This window comes from Ascaphus truei, chromosome 2, assembly GCF_040206685.1.
Source record: "Ascaphus truei isolate aAscTru1 chromosome 2, aAscTru1.hap1, whole genome shotgun sequence".
NCBI classification, from domain to species: domain Eukaryota; kingdom Metazoa; phylum Chordata; class Amphibia; order Anura; family Ascaphidae; genus Ascaphus; species Ascaphus truei.
In genome coordinates this window covers 392,225,165-392,239,455 of record NC_134484.1, presented here as the reverse complement: position 1 = coordinate 392,239,455, position 14,291 = coordinate 392,225,165, and the positions used below count along the sequence as shown (strand labels likewise).

Sequence of the window (14,291 nt, the reverse complement as noted above, 5' to 3'; positions counted from 1 at the left end):
CTAACTCTTGTTGTTCACATTGTGAGGGAAGGTGGCAGGGTTAGTATGTGGGTAGGCAGGGTAGGGGATTTAGGGAATAGAGACAGAGGCTGGTAAAGGAGGTGGCAAGGAGGGGCAGAGAGAGACAGAGAGAGACAGAGAGAGACAGAGAGACAGACAGAGAGACAGACAGAGAGACAGACAGAGAGACAGACAGAGAGACAGAGAGAGACAGAGAGAGACAGAGAGAGACAGAGAGACACAGAGAGACACAGAGAGACACAGAGAAGAGAGATAGAGAGAGAATGAATTTCCAGTGATAGGGAAAAAAAGAATCTATGTATTGAATACACTTCTTCTTATCCTTTTGATATAAAAGAGTTGTCACATACTGATTAAGGATTTCATTTTAAGTCAGTAAAAATGTATGGAGAGTGATTTGTGCACAAACGTATGAATCACAGATTCTGCTAAAGTTACAGTATATGACAAAAATGTCAGATTACATTAAAAAAAAATGTAAGTACCAATTGACCAAACCTAGCAGATCTGCTAACTGTATACTTTATGTTGCAAAGGGACTGAAGTTGAAAATGATAATGTTGGGATTCCTATGGCAGTTTGTATGTTGCACTGCAAGAAGAAGTTGTCTCTTGTAGGACCGTGTTCATTTTTCGCACTAGTCTCTAACACTAAACTAGTAAGTGCTAAAACATTGCAATTATAAACGTTTCAGATGTGAGAGGACAGAGCCTTATACGTACACAGACTACATTAAATTGGTGCTGTGCGAGGTGCTTCCTTTACAGTATGTACCTTGTCAGTTTTTGCTGGAGCAAAGAGTGCAATTTTGTAGTAGGTTATTAGAGACCGCTTTTAAATTCAGGTGCTGCTTATTAATCAGTCTACCAAAAATATACTACACTGAAAAAATGGCTTTGTTCATCCTGCCACTAACTGCACCCACCTCTTCTTTCCCTCTATCACAGTGTATTTAAGAATGAATGTGTCCAGCTATTTTCAACTATTTATCCCTATTTGAAACAGCTTGCAGTTTTTATGGAAGCTATATTGAATAACAGGAGGAATTAGCAATGAGATGCACATACTGATGAAATGAATTAAATTCTGCAACTCGACCCATAATCATGCTTTCATTTATCTGCATTAAATTAATCTGCCAGGTCTAAAGTTCCATGCAATCCTCTGTCTAACAGATCTGTGTAAATCACTGAATTTTTGACAATGGTGCAGCTACACAAATTAAAAAGAAAAGATGAGCTTCTTCTTGCCCCCTTATATTTATCAAGGTGTCCCAGTTGCAAAGCTGCTTTAGAAAAAGCACCAGATGATAAATAAAGAACAAAATGTAAAAAAAGGATGAAATATTTTTTCTATGATAAATCGGGTGCAATTTTTTTGTGATATAATTGCCGTTTTAAAATGTCATACATCAAATACAAATAATGCATCAATCTACAATCTATATTGGCCAAAAAGCTTACTAGCCAGAAAGCTGCATCACCTTTATACGTCACAACAGACTATTCTATGAGAGTGACTCTAACCAGGGCCTCCAACAGGGGAGGTTTGCTGGAGTTGGTGTCCCAGGCCCGCTGGCTGTGGGGCCCGGCCAGCCGGCCGTCCAGCCGCCACTGCACATTTACCCAGACCTCTGGCCAGGCCCTGCTGCCGGTTGCGGCTGAGCCCTGACTCTCGGCTGTCTATAAGCCTCTTCCTTTCTCTGCCACACGGCGCCGAGATTCCGCTGCCGGCGCGCGACAGGGCTCTCTGACATCTGTGCACGGTGCGCCAGAACCTGGGTCAAGCTTACTTCTGGCATGCTGACGTCAGAGAGCCCCGTCGCGCGGCGGCAGTGGATGCTCGGCGGCGTGGAGCAGAGAAAGGAAGAGGCTTATAGGCAGCCGAGAGTCCGGGCCCGGCATCAGAGCCTGGCCAAAGGTCGGGGGAAATCTGCAGCGCTGACCGGCCGGAACCCCCCCCCAGCCAGCAGACCCCCGCAGACACCAGGCCTGACCCAAGGTAAGACTGTATTTTAATATGTATTGGGGGGCTTGGGGTTATTGTTATATGTATTGGGGGAATTGTTTGATGTATTGGGTGCTTGGGGGTATTTTATATACATTGGAGTGCTTTGTAGTATTGTTATATGTATTGAGGGGCTTGGGGGTATGTTATATATATTGGGGAGCTTGGGGGTATTTTTATATATATTGGTGGGGCATGGGGGTATTTTTATATGGCTTGGGGGGATTTTTATATGTATTGGGGTGCTTGGGGGTATTTGTATATGTATTGGGGAGGGTTTTTTTTAATATGATTTGGGACCCCCTTAACAGCTGGACCCCGTTATAACGCAATGCTCGGGTCCACACAATGAGCGTGTTTTAACCGGGATTGTGTTATAACGTGATCGCGAAATGGCCGCCGCGCGAGAACTAACCCGACATCTGCAGCTCTCTCCCTGCTTCATCAGGCTATGTCCACGTATGCGGCGCACATCTCAAAGGTTTTAAAAAAAATATTATAACATTCAATGCTTTATTGCTAACGGACACACATACATACACACACCTCCCCCCAAGTAGCAGTACTGAAAGGCAGTACAGTGCAGAAGAAGTTATATTAGTTTATGGAGTCAATGACATCACACCAATCCTATGTGTAGCAGCTAGAGAATCGCTACTAGTGTATGAAGGGTCATGGGTTCGATTCCTGGTAAAATTATTAGTGATGGTGGAGGTGTATGTATGTGTGTCCGTTAGCAATAAAGCATTGAATGTTATATTTAAAAAAAAACCTTGGAGATGTTTTTAAATCAGGAGCCACGCTCAGACCACGTTATGAGCGGATCCGCGTTGTAGCGGATCATGCTATAAACGGGGTTTAGCTGTATATATATGTATGTATATGTATATATGTGTATGTACAGGTGCGCCGACGAGTATTCTAAAACTTGCCTTAAACTTGCCTTAGAAAATCTGGGGCTATCACCAACAAGACCCAGGTACATGCTGGGTACATGCTGGGTACATGCGACAACACTTCAGTGACATTTCTGCAGAGACTAATGGCCCATCGGATTAACACAGCAGGGGTCCCTGGCAGTCCCATTCAGTTTGAATGGGACTGCCAGGGACCCCCGCTGTTAATCCGATGGGCCATTAGTCTGTCTGCAGAAATGTCACTGAAATGTTGCAGCATGTACCCAGCATGTACCAACATGTACCCAGCATGTACCCAGCATGTACCCAGCATGTACCCAGCACGTACCTGGGTCTTGTTGGTGATTGCCCCAGATTTGTTTTAGAATACTCATTGGCACTACAGTATCTATGGGGGGGGGTTATATGTATTGTTTTTTTATGTATTGGGTAGTTGGGTCTTTGTATGCATTTGGGGGGGTAGGTTGTATATATGTGGGAGTGGGGGTTGTTTTTGTATGTATTTGGGGGTGGGAATTTTTTTGTATTTCGGGTGGGAAGTTTTTGGGTATATATCTTGTGGGGGGAATTGTGTGAGGGGAATTGTGTGAGGGGGGAGGGAATGAGTGAGCGTGGGGTAATTGACTTGACGGAGGGAGAGAGGGGGTGAGTGAGGAAAAGAGGGAGTAAGTGAGACGCAGGGAAGGAAAATACATGCAAGGCGGGAGAGTGAGAGGGGGTGAGATGGAAGGGAGAGAAATACATGGGAAGATGGGGGGAAGAGACGGAGCTCGTGAGGTGTGAAATGGGGGAGGGGCAGCACGCAATACCGCCAACACGGGGGAGGGGGCTGCTTAAAATGTTTGTCCTGGGGCCCACGATTTCTGTTTGTGGCCCTGACTTTAATCACTGATTTTATACATACTGTATAGGGCCATATTAGGGTTGAAGGAGTGGCTCAGTGACTAAAAACACTGACTCTGGCACTGAGTTTAAAGCAAGGGAACTTGATTCAATTCTCGGTGTCAGGACCTTGGGCAAGTCACTTTATCTCCCTGTGCCTCCGGCACCAAAAAACATAGATTGTAAGCGCTACAGGGCAGGGACCGTCTCTGTAAAGTGCTATGTAAAACTAGCAGCTCTATACAAGAACAAATTATTATATTAACTGAACAGTCTTCTGCCACAGTACATCTTTTGGTGCCATTTGAGTCAATCGGTTGTAAGGAGTCTTTGACAAAAGACTGCGTAGTTAATATGAAATATTTCTGTATATTTCCAAAACTCTGTTTAAAACAGTATAAAGTGATGTTTAGGAGAAAACTGGCATCTGAATGTACAATAGTTCTTTTAGAGTACAAGCCAATACAATGGTACATTTTTTCACCAAACTGTAAATAACAGCATTACAAAGTGTAGAAAAGCTGACTGATTTCATCGCGTTGAAGTGTTTGGGTTATTTGGGCTGCACTTTTGAAAGCAAGTCATGATTAATTTGTATTTTTATAATACTTTGTATTAATTGTATTCTTTGGACTCTCTTCTTAATTAAAAAGTTAAAACCACAAAAATGAGGGATTCAGAATGTTTCCATGGATAAATATATGGCAATTTGTAGCACATTTGTAAAATATACTTGTATTGCAAATTAGCTAAATTAGATGCTGTAAATAAAAAAACATACTAAAATAGTTTCATAGGAAGTTCACCTTGTCCAAGAAGTATTGTTTCAGACACTAAAACTTTGGAATGAAACATGTACATTAATAAACTACAGTACACTAACTCTTTGGAACACAATGTTAAAGTCTAACATTAAGTCTGCAGGACGTGTACTTGTTTATTGAATTTCTTCAAACAACTGAATATACATTATAATATGCTAGACTGCCTGATCTAAAGTAAATATTATGTTACATTGTGAATATAAATTCATGTTATACTTTATTCAGTATAATGGCCCAGTAGGCCAACAGCAGAAAATCCCTGGTTAAAGAGCTCAAATATAAGCTTTTCATCACTTTAACAGATGCTAAAGAGAATGAAAGCATCTGAATTATAAGCAAGATCTGAATCCGTTTACAAAAGCATCATACAGTACATTTATGAATAAATAAATACCAAATACAATATCATAGAAGTTGACAGGAGATTAGGACCATTTGGTGCATCTCACTTTTGTTAGTTACTGTACTATAATGCCTGAAAGACCCTATTTGATCTCTGGCTCTATTCCTTTCTTGGGGAAGCACACTTATGAGAAAGTTCATCTCAAACTATCATTTTACCCACCTGTTATTTCAAAAGTGATTGAGAGAAGTGGTGCAGCACTAGACTTTGACGTGCTGTGGGAATGACTTTCTGAAATAAGAGTCAAATCAGAGGGAGAAAAGTCACGTTTCACAACACTGCAATGCTAGAAAAAGTAAAGATTGAATAGAGAATATTGAAAAGTTATGGAGCACACTCTCAAAATATAACAGGCATTTTCTTTTATCTATTTATTATCATCAACAAAACATCCTCATAGGAGCTATAATATGTATGCCTCATTAAAAATACTAGTTTTAGCTCTAGATAACCAATTTCATATTTATTTATTCAAACAAAGCGGCACAGTAAATTAATCATCTTCCACAGTGCCTGCAGAGATTTCCTCCTGAGACGCTATGTATATGACTGAAGTTCTAAATTAATACAAATTTCACACCATTTTTTAAGCTTTTTATGCAAGTTCTGACATAAAAAATCTACAAATATGGCTGTGGGGTCACCAATAGAGAGCTGGAATATCGTCTCTTGGCAGCCACGGTGGGAAGAGCAAATATCATGGGAACTGAGGAGTCCCTAATAGTTCAGGAAATGTTGGTTCTGGGCATCCCCTGGTTCAAGAATTATTTTTATAATTACAACAACAGAGCAGCACAAACTGCTGCACTAAATTATGTATTCCATCATCTGCAAATCAACATCCCCTTTATACAGAACCATGATTCTTCTGAAGGGCATCAGTGATTTTTGTTGCGTCAAGATCAAAGGTCAAGTATATCATGAAGATATATGTGTATATATGTATATATGTATATGTATATATATATGTATGTGTATATATATATATATATATATATATATATATATATATATATTCTTTTAAGTGAATGGAGAACAAAAGCTGTACAAAGATAGATTATATTTGACATGAAAAAGCATGGAGTAATAGGACTAAAGTCATAATTGGCTCAATTGGCTTAATAACTCCAAACATATATTTCCTAGTCTGCTTTCAGATTTCACTTTCGAAAGTGATCAGTTTAAGAAATATTTTTATTCTTTTCACAACTACAATAGCACTGCTAGTAACAAGGTACACTTGATATTTATGGGGTATGAAATGAACAGTAGGTTGAGAGAAATGGTCTCGTATGATGAAATCCATTCGTAAAACTGCAAAATACAGTTTGTTTGCAGTAAAACTGCTAAATAAGTAGAACCTTATACAGTAATATTGATATACCGTTGAAGAACCTGTTTCTTGTAAATTTCAGCAAATTTTACCTATAGATAATAAACAAAACAAATCTGTACTGAAACATGGCTTTTGTCAATAACAATTTGCAGTTTTTAAACTGTATTGCTCCCAGATGGGGGCTTTAGACCTTACCCTGAGAATATTTTACACATGGCTGCTTGAATGTGTTTAAAAAAATGATAATGGCTAGTTAATTGAAAATAGTCATTTATCTGCCACTTGATTCTGTAAATAGAGTATTTTCCTGCCCTTGTGGTTTCTTTGCAATATACTGTATTGATTGAATTTTATGCTTACTATATTTGTTTTATAACCACAGGATCCCTAGAGCTGAAATGAACACGGTTCAGCTCCGGAGACCCTCTGCTTCCCACCAAAAGGGAAGGATTTCTGTACGCAGAACTGCTCTTTTAAGATGAGGAAGAAAATAAACCAGGATCGTTTTAAGTCATTCTCACAATATCACATAAATTTAATCTATTATTTGGTTCAAAATTCAAGCAACAATTTTATTTTCAGGTAAGTTTCATTCATTTCGAGTGAGTTTCACATTGGAGAATAGCAGGAATCTCACAAACGATAAAGTCATCTTAAGCATGCTCCAGTTTCTTTACCCCCTTGTTTTTCATATACAGGGGCTTATGCAGAGAGGTACTTACAGGAAAGGATTAAATCCGCCACAGGATTGGCAATTAATTATTTTCTATGCAGGGTACTCCGGTAGCGCGGTGTGCATGAAATTGCTAATTAGGCGAGTTTCACTTGGCGTGAAACTCGCCATTTAGTGGCGCGCTGTATTTGCCCACAATACAGCCAACTTTTGTTGGCGGGCAAAATTTCCCCTGAACGCGCCATTTAGTAGCTCCGATTGGCGCGTACATGCGCATCGGAGCTACTGGAATCGTGCGTGTTTCAGCATTTGCGAAATCACGCTTCTCGCCACACGTCTGGCGAATTTGAATTGGCCCGCCATGTTCTCGCCAGGACAAGCTTTTCGCCTGCGTATTTTCGCCAAAAGATGGCGCTATTTCCATTCTCTTTCCTCTCTGCATAAGCCTGACAGTCTGTTAAAAAGTACTTATAAAAACTCCAAATAGGTTAATTTATATTCCATGTGGGGAGATAGCTGTGAACACACCTGCAATACCTTGGAAAAAAGTACATTTGCATATTTAAATGTGATTATTTCCCAAACTATCTCAGATGTATTTATAGATATATCTCTCTCTCTTAAAAGCCCCATATCATGGGCACTGTAAGATGTTCTGTAAGATTTTATAGCAAAAATAAAAAGGACAGTTTCACATCTCTAGCCATGACAATGGAGGAATACAGGAGGCCTAGCAATTTTCCAAGGTCTTTAAGAGAAGAGGTCTTGATTATTATTCCACTCCAATTGCAAGATACCCTCACTAGCTTATCATTTGGGGAATCCTGAAGCCCTTAGTGCGTAAATATTATCATGGTTGCTGAGAATTTTTGATGAATAATAATTATTGCTATTGTTTTGCACATTGACTATTTTGTTTATATTGATTATTACTGTTTTTTTTTTTTTTGCTGTTGAAGGTTTTATAATAAAGGTTTTGTTTTTATTTTAAAAGGGCCTGCCTCATTTTTGTGTTCCTCAATCCTACTTGCTTGGCGTCAAGCACAAAAACCCGCAGCCAATTTAACGGCTCCTCTGAAATTTTCTGGACCAGCCAGCATTAAAGAGTTTATCTATTAGAGATCTCTGTGAACTGTTTGGTACCAGATATACCCTTTGGCTGGGTTAGGGCTGCAATCATAGAACAGAAAACAGACTCTTGTAGCTCACATAAATAGCTTAACATGCTCAATTGAATTCTACTGATAATATTACTTACTACCATCAATCAAACGGCTTATTCTCACCTAGTGATTCCCATTCAATATATAAACTGCTGTTATACAAGGAAGAAGAAGGTAGGATAATTATGAACCTCTAGTTTCCTAGTCACTCCTTTTCATCCCTGTCACTTCAGATCCTTTTCTCACATGACATTTCTGGTTCCTCTGTGTATTAGGCTCTGATAGCTTTATTGTGAGCTCATTCCAACAGGTTTATCCATTGTATCACTATGTGATGACATGTAATGGGAATAAATTATCTATGCCTCTGGTTTTTCTTCATCATCTATTGCAGGGGTGCACCAACATGGAGGCGTGACATTTTCAGGGTTGGGAGCTGGTGCTTACAGAGGCCCCACCCTTTTGCCCACAGCATTTAAATTAAATCACAGGGAGCGTACGAGGCCTCTGTATATCCCTTGCCTGCTCTTTGGCAGCTTCCGACGTGTCGCCATGGAAACGAGGGGTTAAATGATGCTGTGTTGAGTCACATGACGTTGTGACATCAGATGATGCCAGAGAAAAGTTAAGGGGGGTGCGTGAGCAGGGGGAGAAAGCAGGCAGGGGTGCACAGACAAAAAAGTTTGTGCACCCCTGATATTGCACTATGCTTGTAAATAGAGATGTGTTTAAATGTGTGAATGTCTTCAAATATGTACTGTGAATTATTTTTGCAAATTTCTCCAAAAACCTGATGAAGGACCCTGAGAGTTTTGAAAGCCTGTAACATTTAACTTCTTGTTGGTCCAAAAAAAGTTATCATACCACCTACTCCCTCTCCCTCATTTGTTACTATAGTAAATGTCTCAAAATTGTAATCAATATCACCAATTTATGCCAGATAAAAAGGTAGTATTTAAGGGGTTATGTGACCTGACTTTAGGGTCAGGTGAAATACAAATTGACTTTCAATGTGTATCTAATTTTTTGTGAGCTTTGAAAAGTTTTCATGAAAAAAGGGCAATTTTTCCAAGGTCTGCAAACTACAGTGACATTTTCACACCTCTACAGATACAGCCAGATGGTTGGTCGCATAGTCGGCCACGAAACTGCAAATGGCAACTTCCTGATAACACCCTGCTCACGGAATCCCCATGACCGACTAATGGCCCATCAGGATTAATGATGCTTCTGAATGGGATTGCCGCTGTGTGAATCCTACCGGGCTGCATCAGTCTGGAAGAGATGTGCAGTGAAAGTAGACAGAATCAAAAATGACTTTACAGCGTCATTATAGTAGCAATAAGGCTACATCAGATCAAATTTCTCACAATGAGGCAATTGATATTACAGTTGATCAGATGGCTATTATTGAAGATCTAGAAGCACTACTGAAAGAGAGTGACCCTGACTTTGTCAACTTTGGAAGTTACACACATACTGGTTTCAAACCAAATTCTGTATTTTTCCCATATGCCTCAAGAGGACACAATATAGAATTATTTGGAAAACTGGTTGAACAGGATTTCAGAGATATGTGTAAGAAAAAACAACTAGGATTATATTCCAATTTAATTTGGGATGAACAAAAAAGTATTAAACAACTAAAGTCCAATCCTGACATTGTATTAAGGTCAGCTGATAAGGGAGGCGGAATAGTCCTCTTGAATACTGAGGACTATTTTAAGGAAGCTCATCGTCTTTTACAGGACCCCATCTCATATGTCACATTAAAGAGGGACCCCACAAAGGAATTTTTGAGTCTCATTAAAACGCATTTGTATGGAGCTCTGGAACTTGGTATTATTTCTAAGTTGGAGTATCAATATTTGTTCACGGAAACTCCCACTGTTCCAATATTTTATTATATCCCCAAGATACACAAATCTCTCACTTCCCCACCCGGATGTCCCATTATTTCCGGGATTAATTCCCTCACTTCTAATTTATCCACCTATATTGATTTTTTTCTACAACCAATGGTCACTTCACTACCATCTCACCTTAAAGATACCACTATGGTTTTACAATTGTTTGATGGTTTCGTTTGGGAAGATAATTATAGATTAGCCACATTAGATATTCAATCACTATACACCAGTATCCCTCACAAAAAAGGGGTAGAAGCAATTAGACACTTTTTATTGACCCCACAAACACTTCCCATTACACAGGTTGAATTCATTTATCCTCAATTGAGTTCATCCTCAGTCACAATTATTTTTTGTTTGATTCCCTCTATTTTTTGCAAATCTTGGGGACGGCGATGGGCACAACATTTGCCCCGTCATTCGCCAATTTGTATATGGGACAGTGGGAGTCTCTGGTGATCTTTAGATGTACTCCTCCGCAGCTTAAGCTGTGGAGGAGATACATCGATGATATTATTATTGTGTGGGAGGGGACAGAAGATTCCTATCTTGAGTTTGTCACAAATCTGAACAATAATGATTTTAATTTAAAATTTAGTGGTGAAAATAGCTCAGTAAGCATTCATTATCTCGATTTAGAGATTTACATTGAGGCCAAAACTGTACATACTAAAACGCATTTTAAGGCTACAAATGTAAATTCATATTTAGACCCATTTAGTTGTCACGATAAGAGATGGGTCCAAAATATTCCCTTTAATCAATTTCTCAGGTTAAAGAGAAATGATTCTAAGGCTGTGGATTATGAAGAACAATCTTTCTTTTTAAAGAAAAGATTCCTAGACAAAGAATATGATAGCGATTTAGTAAACTCTTCGCTCAAAAAACTAGAAAGGATTCCTAGGAAATCTTTGATGAAATATCATCATAAAAAGAGTGAGAAGAGACAAAATCAAATCCCAGCATTTATTACTCAATTTAGTGATACCCATTACAATGTTAGAAAAATTCTGCAAAAACATTGGGGGATATTAAAAGCTGATCCCATTTTGGGTCCCCAACTAAAGTCCAAACCAGGGATAGTGTTCAAACGAGCACCTAACCTTAAACACATTCTGGCTCCAAGTCAAGTCTCCAGAGAGGCCATCGTATCTGGAGATATTAAAACTCGCCTAGGAGTTAAAGGCACGTACAAATGCGGAAAGTGTAAAGCGTGTAACCATATCTGTCAAGGGAAAACAGTTACATCAGGAGTTACTAACAAGGTCTACAATATTACAAGTTTCATTAATTGTCAGACAACGCATGTGGTCTATGCCTTACACTGTAGCTGTAATTTACAGTACATTGGTAAGACAAAAAGACCGTTTAAAATGCGCATGTTAGAGCACCTGAGAAATGTTAAAAACATACCAAAAATAATAGCAAAGGGTATGCCATTAACTCCGCTTTTGAAACACTTTAAAGAAGTGCATAACAGTGAACCTGGTTGTATTAAATTTAAGGGACTTGAAAGTGTATCACTAGGTAGTAGACAGGGAAATAGAGATAATCATTTATTGAAACGGGAGCAATTTTGGATTTATGAAATGCATACCATACATCCCTATAGTTTCAATGAATTAATTGAATTGACTCCTTTTTTTAAGATAAGGTATTCCGTTTTTAATAAAATGAATTTATTAACATTTATTTGCATTAACATTTATGTATGTTTTTATATTTATTTGTTTTTATTTAATCATTTGTTCTTTTTTCTTTTATTCATATACAGGTTTCAGCATGATTTGTTTACATAGTATATCATTTATGTTGTTAGAGGTCTTATTCCTGTATCTTTTCATAGGGGTGAGTGCAATGATTAATTTATACTTGCACACATCCCCCACATGAGTTGCCATACACCCTGTTGCCTAGTAACCTTATTTCAAGGTGTTTCAATCAGCGTAGCAATTAGGCAAAGTAAGGGTGTTTCTCTGAGGGGGCTGGTTTCTTCAATCAGTTGCCGCCTATATATACGCGCAGATGACGCTGTACGTGACCTCCTGACGAAGTACTTGGTACGAAACGCGTAGAGGTCACGACAGGTCATCCTGCGCGTGTATGCTGGTAAGCTGAGACGGAGCCTGCAGGAGACAGCAGCGCTTTTATCCATCTCCGCGGTGCCGAGATCCGGATCCTGTGCAGACACCGCGAGTCTGCTGACTGTCTCAGTGTGAGTGTCCGTTTCCCCTTGCCAGTGCCCAACCCTATGGCGGTTTCCATACAAATCTGTTGATAGGTTGTTTTCATGTTTGTTTTTTTGTTTTTTTCTTTCATGTTTTCTATATAAATTTTACTGTATTTGTATACTGTGCAGCTTAGGGTTTAGTCACCATCAGGTGTTCTCCTTGGTAGTACTTAGCCGTCCAGCTGCACAGCTGTTCTGAGGTGGGGTTGGATCCCATCAGTTTTTGTGTATTTTTAATAAATTACCTGCCACTAATCCCTGGTGCGCATTTGTGCATTTTTTATTATCTTGTAGACAGAATCAGTCACTCTCTCTGTGCACATCTAACAGGCGATGGCACGGCTTTTATTTTAATGATATGTTATTGAAGCAGGGGTCTCCAGAGCTGAACCTCATTAATTTCAGCCCCGGGGACCCCCTACTTCCTGAGATACAGGTCTGGTATAGGGTGCTGGTATCTGTGTCATGTTTAAATGTACCGGTCATGTGCTGTGGCCGGTTGGAGATAAGGCTGCATCTGTACTAGTAAATATGTGCTCCCCTTAATCACACAACAACATACAGTCACCATACAATATTTATTTTTACATGATCCCCATGGTTCAGAATGTGTATTAATTTCTTTCGAGTTGTGTATTTACAAGTTAATCGTAAGGAATACACCCCAACAATGGTTAATGCAAGCAAATATCTCGTCAGATAAGTCACTGAAAGAATCACTGTATATATGTACCTTCTTTATCTTTGCCAGAGTTGAGATAAGAAAGAAGATTTTCATTTGCTTGTACACAGTAAACCTCCCGAGTTTGAATTCCTCCTCCACATAGCGCTGTCTGGTTACCTCGTCTTTTATCCTGTTGACTAAGTAATGGATCAATGCGACATTCAGTCCACTCTGTAGCTCTCCAGGTATATCTAAATCAGAGATCATTACATATAATCCCAGTTTGCAATTAGGACACTAAAATGCAATAGAAATCATTCATATCCAGATCCTTAAGTAGAACTTTCTAAATTCCTATATAGTCAACAGTTACAGCATCAATTCTTTGTTTTGGTTAGAATATTAATTATTGTTAAAATATAAATGAACTAAGTATTAATTACTATTAATTTGCTACATTATGGAGTCAAGGATGTTGTAATTGTGTTTATGAGTGTTGACCTTTACTCAAAATATAGCCATTTATTACAGATCTACTGTCTGAAAGCCATGCATGAGCATAGTTGGGGCATATGTAACAGTTCTTCCCCCCCTGACTGTCTGCCCTTCTAGTGAGAGGTCTCTAATTATTGTTTTCCATGGGAGCCCATGTATTTGAATAAACTTGCCAGCTCCATGGAAGCCAACAACTTCTTGTCTATCTCCCATAGCAGACTGGATAAACAACCCAGAGGCACTAAGGGAAAGCACCTCAAGTAAAGCCTAGTATGATGGTGGAGGAGGGTGATATGTTCCTGCTTTACTGTTGTGTTACTCCCTACAAATGTTAACATATTTACTATACTTTTTGGTGGTTGGAGATAGTATGAGCAGCAGAGATTTATTATTGGAACAATTTTCAAGAATTCCAATAATGCTTTTAGTGCCTCTGCTCTATTTGAGTCCTTCATTGATTAAAAAAAACTTGTACCCATTTGGTAGTAAACATTATTCATTTCAGTCAATATTACTTTACAATGCAGAATGATCATTTTGATTGGGTATCAAAATTATTCCCACATAAACAATCAGTGTATCTTAGTGTATAAAAAATTTCAGTTCAATCCTATTTATAACTTTTATACTAAAGATCATTTATGAGTAAATTGTATTAAGTATAATATTTCATAATGGACAGCATATACATAAATATTTCATTGGACAGAAATTATACCTTCCTTAGAGGCAAAGAAATACAAGTTATTTTTAATTAATATTCACC

At 38.8% G+C, this 14,291-nt stretch overlaps 1 protein-coding gene across 1 annotated transcript in view; it reads right to left on the bottom strand.

The window, feature by feature from the left end:
* Positions 1–14,291, bottom strand: part of THSD7A (thrombospondin type 1 domain containing 7A) — a 665,741-nt gene that overhangs the window by 192,838 nt on the left and 458,612 nt on the right. Inside the window, exons 5-6 of the mRNA XM_075587236.1 lie at positions 13,100–13,281; positions 5,217–5,285 (exon numbers count right to left, since the gene is read on the bottom strand). Coding sequence (XP_075443351.1) covers positions 5,217–5,285; positions 13,100–13,281 — 251 coding nt within the window. The remainder of the gene's footprint in view (positions 1–5,216; positions 5,286–13,099; positions 13,282–14,291) is intronic.